A 25195-nucleotide genomic window follows, 5' to 3' on the forward strand; every position below is an offset into this window, starting at 1 on the left:
ATTTCTACTTTTAAATAACGAAAAAAAGGTTTAACAAAAACAAATCGTGGCAAATATATGATGAAGATATGCAAATAAAGTTCACATCCGCAATACCGAAAAAAATGTATGAAATGTGACAAAGCAATAGTGGTATTGCAAAAAAGGCACGACAAAGTGGAAAATCGTGTCAAATCCTTTCTGATTCTTCGCACTGATTGCTATTCATAATGCTGTGAAAGAATAGATGCATTTAGCTGTATAATATGAGACTTCCTCCATCATAACTTCTGTTAGAGGCTTCTATCCCTTACTAAAGACAGGGTTCTCTTCCCGAGAACAACAAACCAATATTGGAATATTGCGTCTGCAGTATACAAAATCGACTCTCATTTGAATTCGATTTTGCGTACTATAAACGTTCTTTTCTTTTTCTTTCAAAAAAGGAAAGAACGTTCTTTTATTCATTTGTGAAATTAACAGAAGATTATTCTTGGGTTCTACAAGCTTCTATACCTGTGCAACACATAGCCTATTCTTATCAGTACTTGAACTTACAACAACCAATGCGAGTGACTTCCAGTCTTGTACTGACTCAATAGATACGTTAAATCATGTTTGATGACGTAAGTTACGTAAGATGTCTTCACAAGGTATATGTGTATGTGTGTGTGTGTGTGAGAGAGAGAGAGAGAGAGAGAGAGAGAGAGAGAGAGAGAGAGAGAGAGAGTGAGAGAGAGTAAGGTGTCCTCTGTGAAGCTTTTTGTCCACATTTCGCAGTTTTTCTGACATTTCCTTATTACTGCATCCTTCATTTTGTAGAGAACTTCATAGATATTGTATCTTGGAATGGTATCAACACTTTTCCTTGTTTTTCTCATTAACGTGCGAAAATTATTCCTTACCCTCTTACTCCGCATGAAAGCTATTTATAAACACTGAAATGAGTGATGCTAATATTCCCCAATCCCTTTTTTAGAGAATTAGCTCTCCTTACGTAACTGGATAAAGTGTGCGATGCAAATTACGGTATTATGTTTTTGCCATTATTATTTGCACGGTGAAGCAATGTACTGTATTGTCATTGTAAATTCATTCGTGCCAATCTTTTAGGGTACCAAACTTTTGTGTGGGTATGTAATTATGAGTCTTGACCAGCTTGTTTCAGAATTTGCTCCAAAACCGAAAATAGAATAAACCAAGGCCATGAGGTGTTAGTTTAATCTGTGATCGGTTTGTCTGCTTTGCTAGATGAAAATCCAGATTTCTGGTAGTGAAAAAAAAAATGCAACCCTCTCATCCACCTTCCTCAGCGCATTATCCTTCCGTTCAGGCAAAACACTGCATAATCTACATTATTTTAAAATGTAAACTTTCTGCCCTTGAAATGTGCAATAGGGCGATATGTGGTGACTGTAGACAAAGCCACTGCGTACATTAGTGCGGATTATTGGAAGAAATGTGCTAAACTATTTTCATGTGTTAATTCCTTGTACGAAATACGACTCCCAACTAGCATCGTTGGGAGTCGTATTTCGTACAAGAAATGAAAATTGCAGAAAAGTTTGTCCGTCATTGGTGATACTCTGGAGAATTGGGGAACATTCAAACATATTTAGTGGAAAAGAAATCGGAAATTTTTCAAGTTTACAGAAATAAAATATGGACAGAAGGAATAGCCATTCTGAAGAATGCTCGTCACAGGCTGCAAACACCCTTTGACGTTATGATGCTGTTTAAGAAGAGAAACAGAGAGAGAGAGAGAATGGATGTAATTATTTGTTTAATTTTGAATCATACTGTACACGTTGCAATATTCCCATGCCCATAAAATCACAGTTAGCGATTTTTCTGTAATCCTTTTATAATGGCGAGAAGGTGAGCAAATCATTTGGTGCAGACTGGACAGGATTTAGACTCTATGAGACTAATCTAAAGCATATGGTGAAGCCACAATATATATGTAATTGTAATTATACATTTTTATTCATAAAAAGAAACGAGAAAACCCCAATACATTGGATTATAAACTAAAGAGTATTTAGCTTATACTTAATTCCGGTTCTGAGTGCCGAGGTCGAAATTTAAGGCCAAGCAAGGCCTTAAGGTAAGGTTAAGCTATGCCAACTAATTTTCTAAATAATGATTAAATGTTGACAAAGGGTATAATGGGGTTATGTATGGTAAAACTTGTGGCACTCAACTTTTACCAAACGGTATCTGGATCTTATAGATATGATTTAAAGTGGAATTTGTACAGTGACAAGCTTAAAATTAAATTAAAAATAAATAAAACAAATCTGAAAGTGAAGTTCACTTCGGCTTTTGGATCCCTTATTAAATTAATGAGGCATGGAAAGAAACACATCGATGAATGAGGACCACATCCCATTCCCAATTGAGTCTATGCCCTACTTGTACAGCAACCAGTTCTTGTAACTCGAGCTGTTAAACTACAGTACTTTGACTGTAATCCTGAAAAATCTGGTTGGTTGAGTACGATCTAAGAATAATATTGAACCTCGAAAAAATGAAAAATAAATATCACAATGCTCAGTCTAACTGAAAGATAAGTTATCCTATACTTTTTTTTGCATGGAATTGCATACCCTCACAATGAAATTAAGTTATTTCTACTGTAATTATTTAATGAATGAGAGAAAAGGGTATGGGAAGTATTATTTTGTATAATTGATGTTTTGTTTTAAATGTTGTGTACTCAATTTGCTCATGGGATAGAGACATTTTTCCCTATATATGCATTGAAAGAAAGAAAAAGAACCCTCATTGTTCACTAGTTCAGTCAGGTAGATTGTGGGCCTTACTACTGTCCACAATACTGAGATTACGCTAAATTAAAATAGATTAATTTACACACTCCCCTCACACATCGATCGGATCAAGTAAGTCAAGCAATACTTTTAAGAGTAATATGAGATGATAATGGGTTTATTGCAACCTACACTACGAATATGTCTCTCATCTAAAATAAATATAGCTCTAAATCATAGAATAATTATTATGGGTGATTTTGTTATTCTGTTCGAGTACTGATACCGCTTAATTAATATAAATATTCATTACAAGAAAAGCACTTCGTTTTTTCCTCAGAAAACTTCAACTTACATTAAGAGCGCAGATGAAGACGTCAATAGCAAATAAAACTCCAAGGAAAGGATCGGCCGCCTACAAAATATGAAAAGATATAGTATAATGTCATATAATGTCACTAAAATTCTCTTTTACTCTCTAAAGATGCCTCCCAGTGGGCGTTAAACAACACTAAGGCATTCAAAATAGCATTCAGTCTCTCCTAGTTACGTTTGAGGGTATTAAAATGCGAATGATCTAGCAATTTAATTCAATCCTTAGTGGGTTTCTTTGGGAGAAAAAAAATTAAATGTATGCGTAGACGCTAGGAGAAGATACTTACAGCATCCAGGATGAGATAAAATGAAAGCACGATGTCGAGTGGCGTCGTCATAGAGATAGATATTATCCACGGTAAAAGCAGAAGTCTGTTGTCCTAAAGAAGAAGAGAAAAGATATAAATCACTTCGGATCAGGCAATAGCATATTACAGGACGCAGTAAGACGCCCTTCTCTGGGTAATATCGACTTTTGTAGATTCGATACGATACAAGAAAAAGATCAAAATTCTAGCGGCATAGCGTGAACACTGATTCTCTGTAACGCCCTTCTCTTAATACTTTCATGCTGTTTTGTAGATTTTTTTTGGCTGTTTTTAACAAGCCAGAGTAGTGGTTTTCAATGTAAACATCCATTCTGCTATGTTGATGCATGCGTTGATGATAACTGCATAATTGATATTTATTTTCCTGCTGGTAAACTCAAATATCATAATGACGGGTTTCTGTTTGCTAATTAGCAGAATTCCATTGTGGCAGAACTTGTTTACAATTGACTGAACAGTTATACGCCACGCTACACTGCTTTCAAAGCTGCTATTTCTGGTTGAGAACATAAAGGACTGGCAATCAGAAAATCAATTGTACAGAGGATCTTTAATGTGGCGTAATCGCTTGGAATTTATTAATATAAAATCCTTTCAAACTTATAAAAAATAACAACTTCAAAAACGTATTTTTTCCCCTTCTTTGAATTGTAATCAGCACGTGAGAAAGTTTTTTAAACATTTAAAAATTAGTTCGGAAAATAAACACAAAAATAAAAATTTCACCAATCTGTATTAACCATCAGTCTCCACTGTCCACCGTCATTTTCTAAAAAGCAATCAAGACCGGACATTACTCGTATGTATTCCACGGGTGCCTTCAAAATTTCTGACTAATTGTGTCTTCCAAAGCTGGAAGAGTTGTTGCCCTCGTCAGCTCTTTGAATCACTTATGATGCTGGCGGACGACCACTTCTAGATTTAAGAGTGAAGTAGCCTTCTTCCAAACGCCTTACAAAATTTAATACCATTCTCCTTGAACAAGGAGGCCTTGAGACATTCTTATCTCTTTGAGACGCTCTGGGGAGGGATGCAATAATGCTATCGCCATCCTTGTAACAAAGTTTATAATTAAAAGTTATCTTCTCTATCTTCTTGTGTTAACCAAAGCAACTATGTGACGTCAATATGTTTAATCTGTGAAATTGCGCGTATTCTATGGTCGATTTGCCTGTTTGTTGGACGAAAAACCCTAACTTCCTGGAGAATAAACCACGCAACCCTCGCCTGAGACCGACTAATTCAGTCATATTGTGAAAAACATAAGAATCCACCCGGTGTGGGAATGATGATTATATCCACGAGGGTACTTTATCTTTAGGCAGCGTTTTAAAACGAACTTGACAAAACTTGTTTACTTAAGTTACTGCAGCGTCAAGTTTTGTCTTGACAACAAAGAATAAGACCACGATGGTCTTATCCGATCACATAGTCATTCTTCTTTTTTAACGAACGCAAAAGTTAATTTGTTAATTGGAGTGCATAAATCGCTTAGCCACTCGTGGTCAAATTTCGAAATAATTTGTATTGTTTAAAAAAAAAAACTCCCACACATAATGATTACTATCAAAAAAGTGAATTTCTATTCTATAAGATCTGAAGTTTTTGAGTTATTATTATTATTATTTAAAGTGGGAAACGACTTCGTAACCATCCTGTACTTTATTAAAAGCGACAGATTATGTTTGCCTCGTATGAACCACTTAGATTTTAATACTGAATGTTCTGCATATACTGTATTCTTGCAGTGCAATCCTGCTTGATAAAAAAATAAATAAATAAAATAAACATCAAATGAATTCACTCCGCTACGGGATGGCTCCTTAAACAGAGCACAAATTTATTTTAAAGTAAAAATAATCAAAGATTTGTTAATTCAGCGTACTCTTTGAACATTAACATAGCTATTGTTAGAGATATTTTTCTTTCGCTGTTGTTTGTCAGGAGGTCTCCATCAGTTATCTCCCGATAACAGGTAGCGACCAGCTGTCAAGCTCGTTGGTAGAAAGTACTTGCCCACGAATGTGATAAAATTTTAAATTTTAATTTTCAATTTTCATCCATTGTAAGTTTTTATTTAGTCTACCAAGGTGAAATTTACAGGGGTTTTAATAAGTAATCAATGGAAAGTTCTTTAGAAACACAATGATCCAGGTTTATCTTGGTTGGATTGTTCAGAATTTTTCGCTAAAGGAAGAAGGGCTATTAATATTGTCAATATATTGTCTGTAATTTGCGTGTATTTTTTTGGAAATCTAAGTTGGAACCCGAGACCAACTACTTCCACTACGATTTCAAAGAAATTCTCCCTATAGACGGTAATTGAACCATATGGGGTGGAAGAACGGCTGTTGTAATTACTGTCCTAGTCACTAGATTTCAACCAACACATTTGGCTGCCCTCTCCTGGAATGACGTAGAGTGGACAGAGAATTGTGCTGACTTACAGGCCTTTCTAGTTCATTCTGCATATGCTGAATGAGATAGAGATCCGAGCGTTTGGCTGTACAGAGCAGAGGTTTTCCTTGCGAACAAAACTACTCTTTCACACATTTAGCCTGGTGGATGGTTCCATTTCTTGAATGTACCCCTGACCATAGGAGTAAACGTGTAGCATTACCTGATTCACAAAGATGTTTCAATATGCTCTTTTCAATTACCCTCTGAGGGAAAAAAAGAGAGTGTATGCTATGAAACCACGTCTCTCCCCCATTACACCTCCTCCAGTAGCCTGTGCTGTCGGTACACAACGGAATAGTTCTAACGCAGTGTCTGGGTTTTCTCCTTATGTGGGCACTCATCCATCGGTGCTAAAAAACGCAAATCGGACCGACTAATTCAGTTATAACTACTAACGACTAATTCAGTCATAAACGCAATATGTCCTCTTTGTTCACCATTTTCAGTGATTTGTATCTCCCAGGTTTTTCTCTTATTTCTCTTAGTCTGATTCCTACCCCACAGAGAACTGTTCGGCTAGGGGTGTCTCGACAAGTAGCTGCTTACTGTCAGAATAGTTCTCAGTAGGGGTTTTTTGTAGCACTCAAGACCCACCACCAGAACAAAATGAAGACTTAATCGAGAGGGAGAATGGTGTCTTTACCAAGATTAATTTGCCTAGATTTGCATAAACAGGCTACCATGTGCAGCCTTCACCGGTTCTAATAAAGTGGCCTGGTAATATATAAGTTATGAATAACATGATATTAGTTCTTTTTCCATTTTAGCATTATACCTCGTAAATGCACAAATTTCAAGTCAACTTGATTTAGAACAAATTCGAGAAAGAAATGCTATCGAAACGGTAATGTTGAGTATTTTAGTATTTAGTATTTCTAAACCCACTCGCTTTCTAAGTGGAAACTATTTCAGATTTAAATAAAATAAAAAAACATCGTATGGCAGCTTCTGCCATGAGATAACATAAGATATTCAAATACCTTGAAATAAGATGAAATATGATATTCAGCATTTAGTTTAAATTTTCATGAATCGAAAGAAACCTTACGAGAGCTGCGGAACTTCGGAATTTAAATACATCATGTGTTTTATTCATAGAGCCATTAAAATAAGCTAATAAATCCCTACAGGGGAAATTTGGCTTGAAATAGAATTCTCCCGCTAAGATATGCAGGACATTTTGTGAAATGGAGTCTACTGTACTTCATATTCTGCGGCTGCCTTCAGTTATCCCCGTTTTTAGATTTCGCCCGAATTTTAAATTGTCATTTTGCACGGATGAAATATGGATCCACTTTTAGCCATCCCAGCTCCCTCGATATATCTTAAACCTCTTGAAACAAAATTTTTTGCGCAAAAAAGTAAATGCAAGTCATTTTTCATTGGCCATACGAGGTCCGTGCTTTTTTTACGCATTTAAGCCACTTATATTCTTGTTATTTTTTTCCAATCCATAAGAAAGGTGATAGAACCACTCCAAAGAGATACAACAAGCTTTCCTGCGAATCTCTGTAGCTAATTGGCGTTTTTTACAATTTCGCTAACAAGCAGTGGAGGCGATATATTTTTTCTTTAGGGAACGCTATCTCATCTGAAGTTGTCGATCACAGTCGTAAAAATTCACTGACAACTTCTCTGTTGAGCAACTTGAACGTGTCTCACTGTCTCTAGCGCCTGCTTCATGCGAAGTCCTCATTGCCCTTGTTTTTAATCAACGCCATTCCTGTATCTCCAATTCATAAATTAAAAAATGCAATATGTCCTCTTCGTGAGTGTACCGTACGTTTAAATTTCCTTTGCAAATTTTGCTACCGTGGTGATAACGAAGCGTATTGTCAATGGGAGCTTGCAACACGTGTTATGGGGTACTGACAACCAACCTTTTTTTGTAATATTATCATTGTTACATAAGGTTTGAATATTTTCCTAGAAGGCGCGGTCTTTTTTGATATCCCCACATTCCAGGTCGAAGTGAATCGAAGTCAAATGAATAAATTGGAAAATTATGTGTTTGCTGCAGGAAAAATCATTTCCGGGAGGGAAAAACCATGTCACCCTTGCCTGAGACCGATTAACTCAGCCACATTGTGAAAAAGGCCCATAAAAATTCCTAACGTCATCGACTGGATTCGAATTCAGGTCTTTTTCACAAGGGCGTAGAGAGCTAGCTAAAACATATTTAGGTTATCGAGAAGTGTTGAAGTAGCTCTCGGGGATGGTATTGAGAGGATTTATGCAGAGATCTAACAGGTAATCATTTTAGGGTATGTCAGAGAGAACAGACCATTAAGAAATTCTCCTGCCAGGTGGAAGGAATTGCTATTGAACTTACAACTCTTCAATGGGTGACAAGTGGCTAGAGTAGTTATACATTATAAATTCTTATTTTTAAAGAGAATTGCCGAGCCTTATTACGGTATGTATAAGAACTTTGAATTTCTAACTGAGCACGGTGGTTTACTCATACTACTGTATGAAGGAACGGATTTTCTTCTTTGTAATTATCTCTAAAGGCGGATATCTCACAATGTGATGGTACTCCATTTAAAATACGTAAGCCGTGAAATTAAATCCGAGCGAAACTTCAATGAAAGGATTATGAAAATGAGCAGAATATTACTACCAAGAAAAGTACCCCCCCCCCACCTCCAGATGGAATGAGGAACCAAAGCAATTATGTGTAATTAGGGCGAACTGTTTGGAAGTTTACAGTCAGCTGCAGCATTTTAGTCACGGGTGTGGACAAAGAATTCGGTGTAAGAATAAGGAGTAGATTAGTTATGTAATTGTGGAGTGTTAGGTTTAAGTACATTATGGTTTAAACATGGGTCAAATGCGATGTTAAAATCCTCTTACATATAAATTCACACAATTTAAACAGCGTAGATTTAATTTAGTTTCATATTTCTTGCTTGTGCATTGAATATGAATGCATAAAACTAGCTGAAACAGAAATTGCGCCAAATAAAAGTCTTCGTGCAATTAGATGCACCTGCAATGCATATTACAGTACCTTTGGTGTATTGCTGATAAGGATACCGTCTTCAAAGCCAGAGGAAAAAAACGCCAAACTGAAATGAAAATCCTTCAATATCTTAACGCCAAACTGAAATGAAAATCCTTCAATATCTTAAGATTATTATTAGGAAATTTGTAAAATTCCTAACAATATTTGGTTTGTTCATCGACTGAGAGATTGGTCCTAGTAACCATTTCAGATGATAACTGTACATAAATATATCGCAAAATAAAATACATTACTGAAAAATCCATTTCTGCCAACAACTTATCCATAAAAACTGTCCTACTTATGAACAAAGTATCTGAGGAGTCATAACATCGAATTGTTTATCCTCTCACCAGCCTTGCTGATGTCAAAATCCCTCTTTTATTGACACCGGATATGACGTTCTCAGTAAGGAAGAAAAAGGAATGTCGCTTTCATTCAGACTGCATTCACACTGGATATTCCTAGAAACGTAACCCAACTTCTTAAATCTTCAATTCCAAGCGAAGAAAGTAATTTCCCACAAGTTAACTTTTACGACGCAATTGCGTTCTGAAATAGGTTGTGCTTTTCTGCAGACAGGTCGTTGGATGCATCAATTCGTGTTGTCACTTGCACATCTGACAAAAACGTCATAATAACGAAAAGAGCAATAAAATTTGGCGATTTCCAGAAAGGGAAAACAGCCATGACGCGTCACCAAAGAACTTTTATGAATCAATTCGTTTATTTTTCATGCATCTCATCAATGTTTATGATATTTCACTTAAGGCATTTCAGCATAAATGTGTCACGTTTGCTTGTTATCCTTGTTTGCTCCATCTAGTCCTGGCAGAGACGTAAATATACAGTGGACATTCCTAGGAAAGTAACCTAACGTCTTAAATCTTAATAACTCCTCTTAAAAACGCCACCTGTCCTAATGGGAACCAGTGCTGTGGATAATTTTTACTCCGAATAAAATAATTTTTTGTGTTTTTATTTATAGAAATTTCTCTAATACCATTGAAACTGTATTCTTTTAAAAATGTAAATTCTTAAAAAAAAGGTAAAATATTTTATACATTAAACGTATTTTAAATCTTTAATTGTGTTGTAAGAAAGTGCTTCAAGTATGAATGAGAATTTTTATTACCATCTTATTTAAAACACGATCAGGATGCGAAGTAACTATGGTGAAATCATCGGATGGAAATGTAACGCTTAAAGTAGGCATGGTAAGACAATCTTAAGCAGTACTCAGTATCATATCTGAAAGGGAAGTGCAACTTCCCTTTCAAATGACGATGTTACCAACAGTAAATTCTAAGTGGGAAGCATTCAAGGAATTGATCGTGGATGCTACTAAAGGTTTCATACCTATTAAGAAATATTGTTCAGGATTTAGGCCTAAATGGTTGTCAAATGAACTAATGAGACTCGTGACAGAGAAGAAAAATGCATGGGATGCATATAAATTATCAAGCGACTCAGAAGCCTATGGCAGATATAAGCTAGTCTGTAATCAGGTCACAAAGGAGGTTAGGCAGGCGAAGGCAGATTACGAGAAATCTTTGGCAAAAGATGCTAAGAAAAACAGCAAGGATTTCTTTACTTATATAAACTCTAAAAGGAAGGGGATGAATCTGACTGGTCCACTTGACATCGATGGTTCGACTGTTGATGATCCTGCTCAGATAGCAAACAAACTGAATGAGTATTTTGCATTTATATTCACACATGAGGAGTTATTAAGGTTTGATAATACCAGAAGGTTATCAAATTGTAGCAGGGTGCGTAATGTTTTTGTAATAACTGAGAGCAAAGTGGAGGAAAAATTGTTGAAGTTAAACATAAGAAAGGCACCTGGGGCGGATGGGATCTATCCAGTTATATTAAAGGAAGCGGCAACGGAAGTAAGCAAACCCTCAGCCATAATTATGAGAGCATCCTCGGACTCAGGGGAGGTCCCCATGGACTGGAGATGTGCAAATGTATCCCCAATTCACAAAGGGGGATCGAAGGGTGACATTAGTAATTACAGACCAGTTAGTTTAACTTCTGTTCCGGGTAAAATAATGGAGTCACTGGTTAGAGATGCATTGCAGGACCATGCAGACAAGACTGCAGCAATAATTCAGACACAGCATGGGTGTGTTAAGGGAAAGTCTTGTCTGACAAATTTGATAGGATATTATTATGTAGTTACAAAGGAACTGGCTGCAAAAAATAATTTTGATATCATATACATGGATTTCAGGAAAGCTTTTGACACTGTTGCGCATGGAAGACTATTGTACAAATTGGAGCAGAATAGTATTAAGGGTAAGTTGCTACAATGGATAAAAGGATGGTTAAGTGGGAGAAGACAGAGGGTGGTAATCAATGGGTGCTGCTCTTCGTGGACTAATGTTATTAGTGGAGTCCCACAGGGATCGGTTTTTGGTCCACTGTTGTTTTGTATATTTATCAATGATATTGATGAAGGTATATCAGGCTTAATGTCGAAGTTTGCAGATGATACAAAGGTTGGCTTGTTAATGACAGTAATGGCAGTGTGCTATTGCAACAGGATCTAGATAATTTGGGCAGATGGGCTAAGAAGTGCCAACTGAAGTTTAACCTTGACAAATGCAAAGTACTGCATATGGGTAGAAGTAACCCCAGAGAAACGTACCAACTGTGTGGTACTACACTTAAGGTGGTAGAAAACAAAAAGACCTGGGAGTAATTGTGCAGTCAGATATGAAGTTTTCTGAGCAAAGAAGACAGGCTGCCAGGGCAGGTCATAGGGTTTTGTCAATGATATACAGGAATTTTGCTAGCAGGGAGAAGGAGGTGATTGTCCCTCTGTATAAGGCAATGGTCAGGCCGCGCCTTGATTACTCCGTACATGTCTAGAGGTCTCATTTTAGGAAGGATATAGATTTGCTTGAGCGTGTTCTGAGAAGGGCAACAAGATTGGTGAGGGGAATGAAGGGATCCTCTTACCAAGAGAGGCTTAAGCTCTGCAAATTGCAGTGGCTGGAGACTAGTCACCTGCGCGGTGATCTGATTGAGGTGTATATGGCTTTGAATGGCTTGAGCAGGCTGAATTCTGAAGGGATCTTTCCACTTTTTCAGATTACGAACCTAAGGGGGCTTAAATTCAAATTAAGAATGGACAAATGTAGAATAGATTTACGGAAATTTGCCTTTAGCCAGCGGGTGGTTAATTGCTGGAACAAACTTCCATCTGTCGTTGTGTAAGTTGATAGGTTAAATAAATTTAAGGAGGAACTGGACAGGCATTTGGACGGAATGGTGTGATTTTTTTTTTCTTGGCTGACGCTGCATAAGCTCATACGCTTGCTTTCGTGCATCACATGCCACTACTATTACTATTACTAACTCCTGCTGTAAAGTTTATGGAGACCTAAAACTTGAATAAAGGTCGAGGAAGTTTATTACAAACACAAGTGGTCCAAATGGTACAAAACGACCTTCAGACAAATTTACGACTATTTTCTCTCCACGAAAAGTTAATCGCTAGTACTGTATCTTCTGGGATGCGAATGGTGTTATCTTGTTTCTTACGGCGCCAAAGACTTATTGCGTGTTGTTGAAGGATAATATAAAGTCGGAAATAAAATCGAGATCAACGCTGCTCCAAAGCATCTCTTTCCACCAAGATGATACCAGGTTTCACCATAGCTTCAGTGACAACGAATAACTTGAGGAATAGATCTAAAATGAGAAATGCTGCTCTAGAAACTGTTTTAAGAATTATATAAAACTATTTTAATGGTCCGAACACCTAATGATTATCATTTGTTGGAACCATTCAAATAGCTCATAGGAGGAAACTTTTTGTTTTAAATAATGGAAAAGTCATGAAAGCCGTGCAATTTTAGTTCCAGCAACAGCCACGAAGTTTCTTCGCAAAAGGCATTTGGAAGCAAGCAGAAAGGTGGCGCTGAACCTTTTAAGAAATCAAAAATTATTAATACTTGGTAATTAATACCTCTTAAAAATTATTTGATAATTGGTGCTAAAAATGTTTTAAGAAAAGTCGCCATTCATACTTGAACTACCATCGAATTGATTGTTATTCATGCTTGAACTACCGTCGGATGAATTGTCCTTGTCAAGCACAAATGAGAATTCATACTTGACTACATTCTTTCCTTCAAGCGCTAGCGTTATTTAAAAATATAGTTTGAATATATTCTCTGTTTACCACATGTGGATCGAATAATAAACAATCAAACTGGACAAACAATGTCCGAACTGGAGTTCTCAAAGGAACGAAGGATACGAAATAATGCTTAAGCATTATGCCTCCTAACAAAACCTAGTTTCATGTAGGCATGCTTAAATACAGTATCCACTTGTAAATTAAAGGAATAATTGTAATTAAAGGTGATACCTAACTAGATCAGGAACAAATATAACTTTTACAACGGTTTGCAAAGTTAAAATACACTATTATCCATTTAAAGCGAATCCTATATGCTGGAGTTAAGATAATGCAAATATATAAACCCTTTAATGGTTTACTTAATAATGCTTTCCTACCGGTATATATTAATCACAGTAAGTGTCAAAAACGACCACCTTAAGCACGCATCTGCCCTGTTTATCATAGTAAAGCGCATCTGTCCAGTTTATTGCCCAAAACATAGACCATAGGGTCTACGATTTGGACTGCTTTCTGTGATACAGTTTTCCTTTTAACGTTTCCTACAAAACAAATTCAAGGTGACACGTGGAACGTGGTGGCCATAATGCTTTTAAAATAATGAGTTTGTCAAAAATTCCTCCAAAGTACTGGCAGCCGAATTGCCGTGTGTCAGGTGGCACCGTCTTGTTGGAAGCAGCAGTATCTTCGATCTTCTTCAACAAAGCAACAAACTTTGTGACAGTCTGGTGGCTGGCTATGAAATGTCATTAAGCCATGGTAATAGTAACACTAAAAAATTAAAAATAAATACATTATCGTTTATTTATTTTATTTAATATTGATATTGCATTTATTTTGTATTTATAACCGATATCATAAATGATTAAACGTTATATAGTCGTATTCGTAAGTCAAGTACCAAGGGTCGTACGCTTTAAAACTGCTCTCATTCTATACATATGGCAAATAAGCCATGCACGTGCCAACCCTATAAAAAACCAACTCCGGATAGCACGTTTGAAAATAACTAAACAACTTAAGAGTACTATCTGCGACAAAATGGGGAGCCGACCGATTTATATTGCTGCATCTGTACCGTGCACTAATACGGTCACGACTAGATTGTGGCTCCACAGCTCTGCTAGACCAAGCACACTACGATGGCGTGATCTTAATATATGGCCTTCGTCTTGCACTCGGTGCGTACCGTGCATCTCCAAATCCAGAGCCTTATGCTGAAGCCAATGAACTTCCCTTACATTTACTCAAAGAAACTCTCCTGGTAAGGTATGCGGGGAAACTCAAAGGACAACCGAATCACACGACTTGGAAGCTGCTTTTCTCTCCAAAATAGGAAACCTTTACAGAGCCTACCCATCAACAGAAATACGCCTTCAGGTGCCTCCGTTTAAATGTATCAGGTTCAGTGCAGAACTCTGTGCAATTCAATTATTATAGCTACAAATTTCGCGTGGGCAACAACCATACCACACATTATCATATACACCGATTCAATCAGTGCAATTCAAGCCATACGTGGAAGAAAAACACAATAATCTATTACTCTTACAGATCTGGGCTATTCTAACCAAATTAAGTGGAAATAGCCAGATCATCACTTTCTGCTGGCTCCCTGGTCATAGCGGTATTCTGGGAAACAAGCGTGGAGATCTAGCTGCCAAAACTGAAATTAACACTATTGATCCTCCCTTCTATGTACAGTTCTCAGACTACAATTCAATCATTAAGCAGAGATGTACAAAAAATGGCAACAAATCCGGGAAAGCCAAACTTAAAACAAGTTATTCCGTATAAAGAAAAACCTGAAAGTGTGGAAATCCAGTATCACAGATAACAGACAAGAAGTTATACCGGCTATAATATGGATAAGACACATCCTTCTAACTCATCTGCATCTATTTAAAGCCACCGATCCTCCAGAATGTCCACACTCTAATATACAGTTCACAGTTCAACATCTACTTGTTGCTGTATCAACGCTTCGTTGAAAGAAAGATATTTTGAGTATTTGAAGTAAGTCCTGTAGCATTCATCGAAGGAATAAAAATTGAATTACAGAAATAAGTGCTTCCAGTTGTGACAGAAGAGAATGGCTTCTTGTAGAGTTACTCAAGGGAACTTTGAGAGGGCAAAAAAGTAAATAATTGGTATGATCAGCTTTGACAAACTTGTAAAATCATTATAATTTTACTATACTACAGCTTATGTAAGTAAAAGATGAATCGGCCCAAAGGCACCCTGTCCATCCCTGTTCTTACAGAACAGGGTGCCTTTGGGCCGTTTTCTACTATAAATACACATCTTACATTAGCCCGATTGATAGCAGATACATCGGATGTAGCCAGAATTTTTTACATATGCAAGCAAGTCAAAATTTTTTAGCCCAATGAGCAATTCTATATGACAACCGTTACTACTACTTCAACTTACTTCTGAGATTTGGGGAATTCTCAAGTGCAACCTGAACGTCGGTTACTTTTTCCTGCGTTAACACTGTTTTAGAATGGCAGTGGTTTTAGTGACAAACAATGCAATCTCTCTCTCTCTCTCTCTCTCTCTCTCTCTCTCTCTCTCTCTCTCTCTCTCTCTCTTTCTCTTCCCTAAGTGACTTATAAAACGACGAATGGTAGACTTACTAGGTGCCTCCTCGTTTGGAACGGATTCTTGGAATGCACAATGGAACATTTTGTAAAACTGAAACTTTAAAAATTGCTCAACAACGAGCTTTTCTTTGGGCATTAAAATCCTCATACTAATCAGTAAACAAAAGAGAGATCGATTTGCAGCGCTAGCCCACTCTTAACATAATAGCGACTCATTCACATATATCTGTATAAAATTTCAAAATAAAGATTTTCGTTTTTAAATCCTGAATATAAGGTTTTGTTTTAAGTGGATAACTATGTATAATTACAATTTAATGGTTGTTTCCATTAAAATGTGATCTTTGAAAGCCGAATGGGAATACTCATATTACACACTGCGATCGAAAATTTGGGATTCGTCAGGTGGAATACCCTTCCTAATTCCCACGATTTGATTCCATCTGACTTCTTTCTATTCTCAAATATCAACGCTTCGTTGAAAGAAAGATATTTTGAGTATTTGAAGTAAGTCCTGTAGCATTCATCGAAGGAATAAAAATTGAATTACAGAAATAAGTGCTTCCAGTTGTGACAGAAGAGAATGGCTTCTTGTAGAGTTACTCAAGGGAACTTTGAGGGGTCAAAAAAGTAAATAATTGGTATGATCAGCTTTGACAAACTTGTAAAATCATTCCCGGAACTTTCCAGCGACACTAGCTACAGCTTATGTATAGTAAACGATGAATGAAAGCGACACTAGCTACAGCTTATGTATAGTAAAAGATGAATGAAATGGAGAGACTGTGGTAGGTAACAGCAACCCAATCGCTCCTATTCTTCGATTGACACAGACTGCCAGAAGAAGATCAATTTCAGATAAAATCTAAGCTGATCGGATTGAATATTAAAATACGAGTAAAATGGAAGTTTCTGTTAAATATAGACTATCCGTTGAGTCAGCATTATTCTAATAAAACTCACAAGGCATAATCTACACTGTTGTGCCTCAGGAGCAGACTAATATAACAATTATTTCATACTAAATGGATTTTGCGAGGTCTGATCAATAAAAACACCAATTTGTTTCTTTTTAATAGCATTTTCAATCATCCTCAATAGTATCGGGTGTCCTTCCTGTCCTTCCGCCGACCGGGCTAGCCGAGTGGGTAAAGTACCTGCCCGGCAACCCAAAGGTCGCGGGTTCGATTCCTGCCTCGGGCTTGGATCAAATACTGCAAAAACCTTGGGAGGTGCAATATGGCCACAGAAGCCGATGCGCCAACAACTACCAAATCAAAAAAAAAAAAAAAAAATCCTGTCCTTCCTGATTCAGGAAGGACACCCCAGCGTATTATATCCCTTCATAAGTGCAGCGTATTCATCTGTAAATGGGTTTTTCCCTCAGAGTAACGCAACATTTCACAAGGCCAGAAATGTAGAGAACTGAACAGGAACATGAGGAACATCTACAGCGGCGACCTCCCCAGTCAAGCATCAACCATGGAAAGCAATTGAGTCAGCCTGGACCATAATTCCTGTGGTCTCATTCGACAATTCATTGATTTCAACCAGACAAATGCAGGTTGTTCTGAGGACTAAAATGAGACATGCCTGTTTTAGATAGGTGTACCTAATAAATTGGCCACTGAGTGCAAAACTCAATGTTTGACAATGACCATTATCGAGGTACTATCAACCATATAAACGGTGAGATTTTTAGAGAAACCAAGCGCCATTATCGTTGATAACAGAGAAGAATAATGTAAACCTATTTATGTACTTTTTATAAACCGCAATCTCCAAAATGAAATAAAAATGAAACGAAAATAGATATATATTAATTAAAGCCTTCCCAGAAAACTCTTCGAAATCATTATCAGGGGAAAGACAAGAATGATAGAAATTTTTGAAAGAGGCGCGTTTACTCATGAGCAAGTCCTTTTTCACCAAGGGGATTATTACTTTACAGACCAGCCTAATTCCGCGATAAATGGACGTTAATTGAACAATCGTGTATTTTATGCGTCAGAAATTGGCAGTTTGGCTAATAATTAAGTAATGGAATCTGATCAAATTTGAAACAGTGGCAGGGATATACGGAATATTCAGTAAGCTCAGAGTCTTCGGAACAATCAGCATTAACAGAATGCATATGATTATTGGTTCTATCAAACAGGGTGCATCAGTTTGATCCCTAATAATATTCTTAGTTCTTGATTACTCCTTTCTCTTCGGGACTTTTTTTCTTTTTTCTGCACTCGAGTGCTTCATGGTGCTTTTTCTGCACCACGAAGCAAAGCAATTTCGACTGGCTCTTTACACCAATATTGGATATAAGTCAGTTCATGTATTGAAATTTTTTATCCGACTATTGCTATGTTCCTAATAAGCGCAGAAACGATCGATCTATTGATCAGACCTCGCACGCTATCACTATACACAATAGGGGAAGAATAAAAGCCCAATACTCACGACACAGAGTCCCACCAAGAGAATTACAGAGGAGATGACGCATAGGCCTGAACATATCAGCACGAGGACACTCAAAGTCAGCAGTACTACAAAATAAGACAAACGATTATAAAACAAACCAAAATCTTTTATAGTTTAAATGACTGTTTAAAAGTCTGAATATATTGGATCATTAAAGGCCCCTTACTTTATAGATTCTTTTGAATAAACATAACATATAAGGAGTCTAATTCTGCTAGAATAAACGACATCTGATGTCGGTGTGTATCCATTCACAAGAAGTGTTTTTAAAGTTAGCTATTCATGAAGAAGAAAGTCTTACCTGGCTTCGCGAAAACAGTATTGACATGAAAGGCTCCTGCTGTAACAATTATCGCATAGAAAGTCTGCAAAGAGAAAAACAAAACAGAACATTTTTATTAAACTTTTGAGAGTTACTTAGAAATCAATTTTGCGAAGTTCAAGGTAGAAAAAGAAAGTTTTTAGACAAAACGGGTGATTTGATTTCTTTGACAATAGCAAAAGCAGAAAAACAACTAACACAAAATAGAAAAGAACGAAAACTAAGAGAAAATAAATAGTTAAGCCACAAGCTCCGAACAGTGAAAATGTTTTTTTTTGTCTATTTTCGAACTGTTAATTATACACTTGAGTTTGATTATCGCTCGTGGTGTAAAGCCTGGTCTGGACACCCTTTTAACTGGTGGACATCTTTCAAGCAAGTAGAATTAACTGGTCTCAGATCAGACCGATTTTGTTTAAATTTAATTCCTGTAAATTTTATTTCAGTAATTTTGTAAAGTTAATTCTTGTCTTTCCTAAAATATTTCTACTGGGATTACTGGGAAGACCCTAAGATGGATTGCAGGGTGGCTGCAGGGCAGAAGGCAGAGGGTAGTGATTAACTGGTATTCTTCAGATGGATGTAACGTCTCAAGTGGATTCCTCCAAGGTTCGGTGTCATTAATTATCAGTGACAAGCAGCGCTCCTTCAGGATGACTTGGGCAAGATTCAAGAATTATCAAAAGAGTGGCAGCTATATTTTAAAGCAGAAAACTGCAAGGTCTTACACTTGGGAAATAGCAACCATAAAATAACTTATACACTTGGTCGGGTTGAATCAAAAACAATAGAAGAAGAAGAAGAAATGGATCTGGAAGTTACAATACTGGAAGATATGAAGTTTTCTGAGCATTAAAACAGTTGGACAGGGGAGCTCATGGTGTCCTATCGATAATTTATGGAACATTATCATGTAGACATAGGGAGATCATAATCCCACTGTATAAAGCAGTTGTAAGACCGTTTTTGGAATATTGTATCCAAGTATATATGCATCATCTGAAAAAAAAAGAAAGACATTGAGTTTCTTGAAAAAAAATCCACAGATGGGAAACTCGCATGGCGAGATCGGCAAAAGAGCGACACCGTACGAGGGAAGGCTTCGATTAATTATGTGGGCTACAGAGCTATCTTGGCAACCACAGAAGGGAACTGCCTCGTATGAGACCCAGGTTCGAGTTACAAGAATGAGGCGAGGAACTTATTATGTACTTTTATAAAAGTGGCGCAAGCTGAGAAATGGGACTCAAAACATGTGCAGTTTACAAACACAATACTGATACTTCGTGGTGTGAGTTGCCTTAGATTAGCAGGACTTTTCTTGAAATTGTTCCTGTTTTGTATTTCCATTTAGAAAAAAGTTTTGAAAGCTTTAAAATGCGACGCCGCTCAGGGCCCTGAGTTGTTATGAAGATAATTTTAAAATAAATCAAAACTCAAAAGCAGAGGTGACTCACGCCATGAAGAGTCAGTATTGTGTTGGTGAACAAAGTGCTGACTGCACACGTTCTAAGTCCGATTTCTCAGATTGGCCCTCGTGGATAGCACAATTGGTAAGATCGCCGTCCTAAACTGGGTGGAAAAGACCTGAGTTCGAGTACTGTCGATGACGGGAGGACTTTCCATGGGCCTTTTTCACAAGGTGGCTGAGTTAGTCGGTCTCAGGTGTGGGTAGCATGGTTTTTTCTCCCGGAAACTCGCGTTTTTCGTCCAGCAAACGCAAAATCGACCTCAGAACATACGCAAATTTACAGAAAATATACACGGAGCAATATGGCCTTAGTCGCTGATGCCCTTAAAACCCTACTACAACATTTTCAGATTGCGAAACTCTTAGAAAGCACGCAATAAGTTACTCGTTTAAATCATGTGATTCGAATGCGGATCTTTTAAACCTCTCCAATAAGACTAAATGATCCTAGAACACTCGCTGTTACAAGAGAAACAAGAATAGTACTGTGTTAGGTCCAGGCAGGCAGAAAACTAGTGTGGTAAGTTGACAGCAGATAGTGTGGTAAGTTGATATAAGCAGTTAGGTGTACGGACACGCAACACGTGATTTAGCATGCAAGAAGCTTCCATCACGTTTATATGTGATGGAAGATTCGAGGAGAATTTGTTTATACTCTTCTGGCATCATCTCCAAGGCGATGCTTTCAAAACCATCTGTTAGTTGCGAAAACTAAGCTGAAGCAACACGAACCTATTGGGCATGCGCGTACCGAAAAGTAGTTTATTTATTCTGCAGATCTTACTGCGCTGATCGACAAAAGCAGCCTTTAGCTAACAAAGTCGCACGTCTCGGGATGATGCCGTGATGGGGGTTGTAGCGGCAGCCATCTACTGCCAGTCAACCGTTCCGATGTATTCGGGAGAAGTATAAAAGGCTGACAGCGGGATCACAGCGGAAGAAATGATTACCGCGTCATCCGAGGCATCGCTCTTCCCTGACATAAACGTGGCGACACAGTCGACGCCTTCATTGGCGGCAATAAATCTCTCTCTCTCTCTCTCTCTCTCTCTCTCTCTCTCTCTCTCTCTCTCTCTCTCTCTCTCTCTCTGTAGGTCGTTGGTCGATAGTGAGGAGCAGGCACCTCTGCAGATGATGCGAGGGGTTGGTGCTTTTCGATTCGAAGCTGAGATTAGTCTTCTGTTTCACTTCTCAGTTCAGTTTACGATATTTCTTCAAAGAATCTGTCGGTCTGTCTGCGGTCATTCGATAGATTATTGGCACTTGTGACGTTGCCAAGGAGACGAACAATTGTTGAAATATCTGTACACTCTCCTATGTGTGAGCTAGTGAACGTTACACCCTCACTCATATTTCTACATTACGTTACCTCACTCGTATCAAACAGAGGAGGCAAGTTCCTCGTGGTATATCGACCTTCTCTAACCCATTATTTTATATGAAAAGGGAGGTCAATAGTTTCATTGTAAATGGGTGTACCAAACACGGTGTACAACACTCGTAGGTTCCATGTATAACATTTTCCCTGCTTAGAACAAGAAATCGTGTCTCACCGATTTTCAGAAAATATATTCTTGGGAATAAGTGCCAAATGACCATTTTTTAATTTCAAAATAGGTTATTGGCGAAATGGACAGAGTTGACTCTTTCTCTCTCTCTTTCTTTGTACCTATCTTGGAAAACGTCTTCGTGTCTGTGGAACAGTCTTTGTTCGAATTCTATTTCTGCTCGAATTGAAAACACATCCCATTAGGATGGAAGGAAGATCCCGGGTTTTTATCTGCAAAACAACAAACCAACCGCAGAATACAAAGTTTACAATGACACAATACGGACTTACTGAGGCCTCACGATCTTAGCTTCGACAGTGAAAGAATCAACGGCAATTTATACGAGATAGAAAAGGATTTTGTATTTATCACTGAGTATATTGCAGTACCTCGCTATTACAACTGGAAATTTTCCCATCAGAAATCTACTCAACTTAAAAATGGCTGCATAGTTTGGGATTTTGGGGTTTTCAAAGGTAAAATATACAAAACTTAAGGATCAGTCAGATTTTCATCTGTAGCTTCTCATAGGAGTGGCCTGGATATGGGAAAAGCAAACCAAAGGAACCTCGTGAGGTACAGAAATAATTAAAGAAACAACAACGGAAACAAAACGGTACAGAGGGACTTTATTCAAAAATGGCAACATAGCACTGGCCGCCATGTACAGATGCATCACTGCCAAAGACGGAACAAAGGAAAGAGGTGGTCCTCAGTAGGAGATATGGCCACCCCTAATGTCGATGCAGGCTTTGCACCGCCTCTCCATACTTAAAACAATGTTGTCGATAAGTTCTTGAGGTAACATCGTCCATTCCTCTGTCAGCGGAATGAACGATGCTGGTGAACATGTTCTGGTGGGTGTGGACATGCCGCTAGGCGTCTCCCCAGAGCATCCCATATATGTTCGATGGGATTTAGATTTAGATCTGGAGTTGTGTACGTCCATCCAAGATAACGCCTCCCCAGACGAGAGCACCTCGACCTCCATATCGATCCCTTTCAGTGATGTTTGCGGGATGATACTGTGTACCAACCTCTCGCCAGATTAGCTGACGCCCAGAATCCCTGCTGAGTCTGAATCTACTCTCATCAGCAAAGAGTACCTTACCCCATGGCGCTGCTGTCCAGTCCTTGTGTTCGATGCACCACTGTAAACGGTGTCTCCGATGGGCAGGTGTTAAAGGGACACAGCGTACCGGCCGTCGGACAAACAGTCAACCTTTGTGGAGTCGCCTGGCCACAGTAAACCGCAATGTCCTGCGTCCTGTGCTCCTGTGGAGCTGGTTTGCAACGGATCCTGCTCTCTAGTGTCGGTCCCTCTTGGCCTGTCGGAGTATATAGCGGTCATCATTGGGCGTTGTTTTTCGTGGACTACCACCACCACTGGTCCTTCGAACAGCCGTACCTGTCGTTCTGAAGGCGGACCACGCACGTGAGACGATGCTATGGGCAATACCAAACTCTGTAGCCATACTCCTCGCACTTTGACCTTCCTCGAGCTTACCAATTATTCGACCCCGGGTAAAGTCATCCAGATGTTGTCTACTGGCCATTTCGTTGTCTGTAACATTGTATGAAACCAATCGAACATCTGTAACAATCGTGCTCACCATTCGGTAATTTTCACATAACTGCTGAACTGCTGCTTTTATCTGTTTATGTGAGTCCTCTCATCGCGATTCAAATTTTTGCATGTGCACCAACTTTGTACTGAACTGCCACAGGCTGTTTCGTTTGATTTTGTGGTTGTAACCTTTAGAAATAGTGTTGGTCCTTAAGTTTTGCACACCAGTGTATTAACAAGTATTTTATTAGCTATGTGTCTGTTTATTCTTATTTATTATTTTTATTATTTTTCATCATTGAACACCAACCAAATAGCCACTTTTTAATATTCAAAGAGCCACAGCTATAGACCTGCGACTGTAACCATGGGTCCAATTCTGTAACCTTTCACATTGGACCCATGTTGATACGAACTTTTTTGTTTGTTTGTTTAAGAGCACCCAAGAAATCACCCCCTGAAGTTTAGCCGATTTCTGAAAAATTTGAAACTGTGTATTAAACAAAATTTAATATGTATTTATAATATCATCGATCAGCAGCTTAATTTCTATACAGTGTCAAGCAGGTGGTTTGGAACAGAGTGTATGGAGCACTTTATAATTCTTTATATTTGGAAGATTATAATCCTCCTTATAATTCAAATGTAGCACTTTAATATCTCCATCTATTTCTTGATCTTTAAACGGCCCCTGCCTCAAAGCATTTTCTAAATGGTTGTGTTACCATTATAATACTGGTAACACAACTATGGTAACTGATGAAATTAAAACAAAAATGATTTCAAGCATCTCATCAGTTAGGATAAATATTTTAATTATACAAAATTTTAAATGTTGAACAGATTTTCCTGAATTTTAAAAATTAATACCTCATTGCTTTTAAAGATTAATGCCAAAATATATTGACACGTTTTTTTTATTAAAAAAATATATACTTTTTATGATTTTCTATTTTTGTGGATATCTTTGAAAAACTATTTAATTTGATTATCAATTGAAAATCTCTCCTTTTTTTTAAAATTAAAGGTATGTATGTTTGGCAATCTCCATTATAATTCACATTATTGCTCGATGCCGATCATTCAATATTTGATATTTGAAGATTAGCTAAGTTGTGCTTCGATTTATAAGAATTTTAAGGTTAAATATACATTGTTTTTTTATTATAAATAAATACAGTACAGCGCAATACAATATTTTCATTTTATAAAATTTACCTCGTGAAAAAACTTATTAAGGATTAACAAGCTTTTATTTTTTTATTTTTATTACAAAATCTTCGCTAAATAATATTTATCTTTGCGATTAATATGTAAGATGAATCAGAATCCATAAGTACATTTATTCATCTAGTTGTTATGAATGCTTAATGAGTAAATTTTTATATCATGAAAACAAAACGATCTCAGTGTCCATTTGTAAAAATCATAACATTGTTAAACACTTTAATGTCCCAGCAATGTAAATGGCTTGAACATTAAGCTGATGGTTACTCGTGTGAACTGGAGAGAAGTTTGAGCGAAACAATACAAAGTACTTGCAAAAAGCGATTACCATCTATCATGTTAACAGATCACGTGCTAAAGACAGATTGCATTTCTTGGGGAACTTAAACAGCAGTAACAGCATTCATCAAAAAAAAAAAAAAAAAAAAACAGAGCAAAATTGCTGACGTGTTCTAGTTTTTCTGATATCTCTTTTACATGCTTGTAAAGTGCAATAAATCATTTAGCAACATTTCCGAATTTTCCTCTGAGCTGAAATAACAAAATAAGACGATATTTTTTTGTTTATGACTTAGTAAAAGTTTTTATGTACCTTGTGTGCAGAATTAAGATATACGATTTTAGTTAATTTTATTTCTTTTAAGAGATAAAGTGCTATTTCTTTCAGCTTCCTTATGACATTTAGATTTCATAATCTAATAATTTTGTAGGGCAGTGTGAATAAACTTAGCATTCGTAAGCAAATAAAACTTTAATGTATTCACCATCTTGTTTTTCTCTCTTCTTTTTTTTAACTCTGAGTCGTCTGAGGATAAGCCGTCTCAGCTCAAGAACAAAACTTATTAAAGTGAAAATGTTCTGAGGCTGATTACATGAAAGGCTTCTCCTGATTCCTTG

The 25195-nt window shown here is 37.4% G+C and overlaps 1 protein-coding gene across 1 annotated transcript in view; it reads right to left on the bottom strand.

The window, feature by feature from the left end:
• Positions 1–25195, bottom strand: part of LOC150080708 (uncharacterized) — a 116389-nt gene that overhangs the window by 16836 nt on the left and 74358 nt on the right. Inside the window, exons 2-5 of the mRNA XM_090381355.1 lie at positions 18463–18526; positions 18141–18226; positions 3413–3505; positions 3106–3165 (exon numbers count right to left, since the gene is read on the bottom strand). Of these exons, the coding sequence (XP_090237481.1) occupies positions 3106–3165; positions 3413–3463 (111 nt within the window). The 5' untranslated portion in view covers positions 3464–3505; positions 18141–18226; positions 18463–18526. The remainder of the gene's footprint in view (positions 1–3105; positions 3166–3412; positions 3506–18140; positions 18227–18462; positions 18527–25195) is intronic.

This window comes from Mastigoproctus giganteus, chromosome 9, assembly GCF_048544385.1.
Source record: "Mastigoproctus giganteus isolate SK-2022 chromosome 9, ASM4854438v1, whole genome shotgun sequence".
NCBI classification, from domain to species: Eukaryota; Metazoa; Arthropoda; class Arachnida; order Uropygi; family Thelyphonidae; genus Mastigoproctus; species Mastigoproctus giganteus.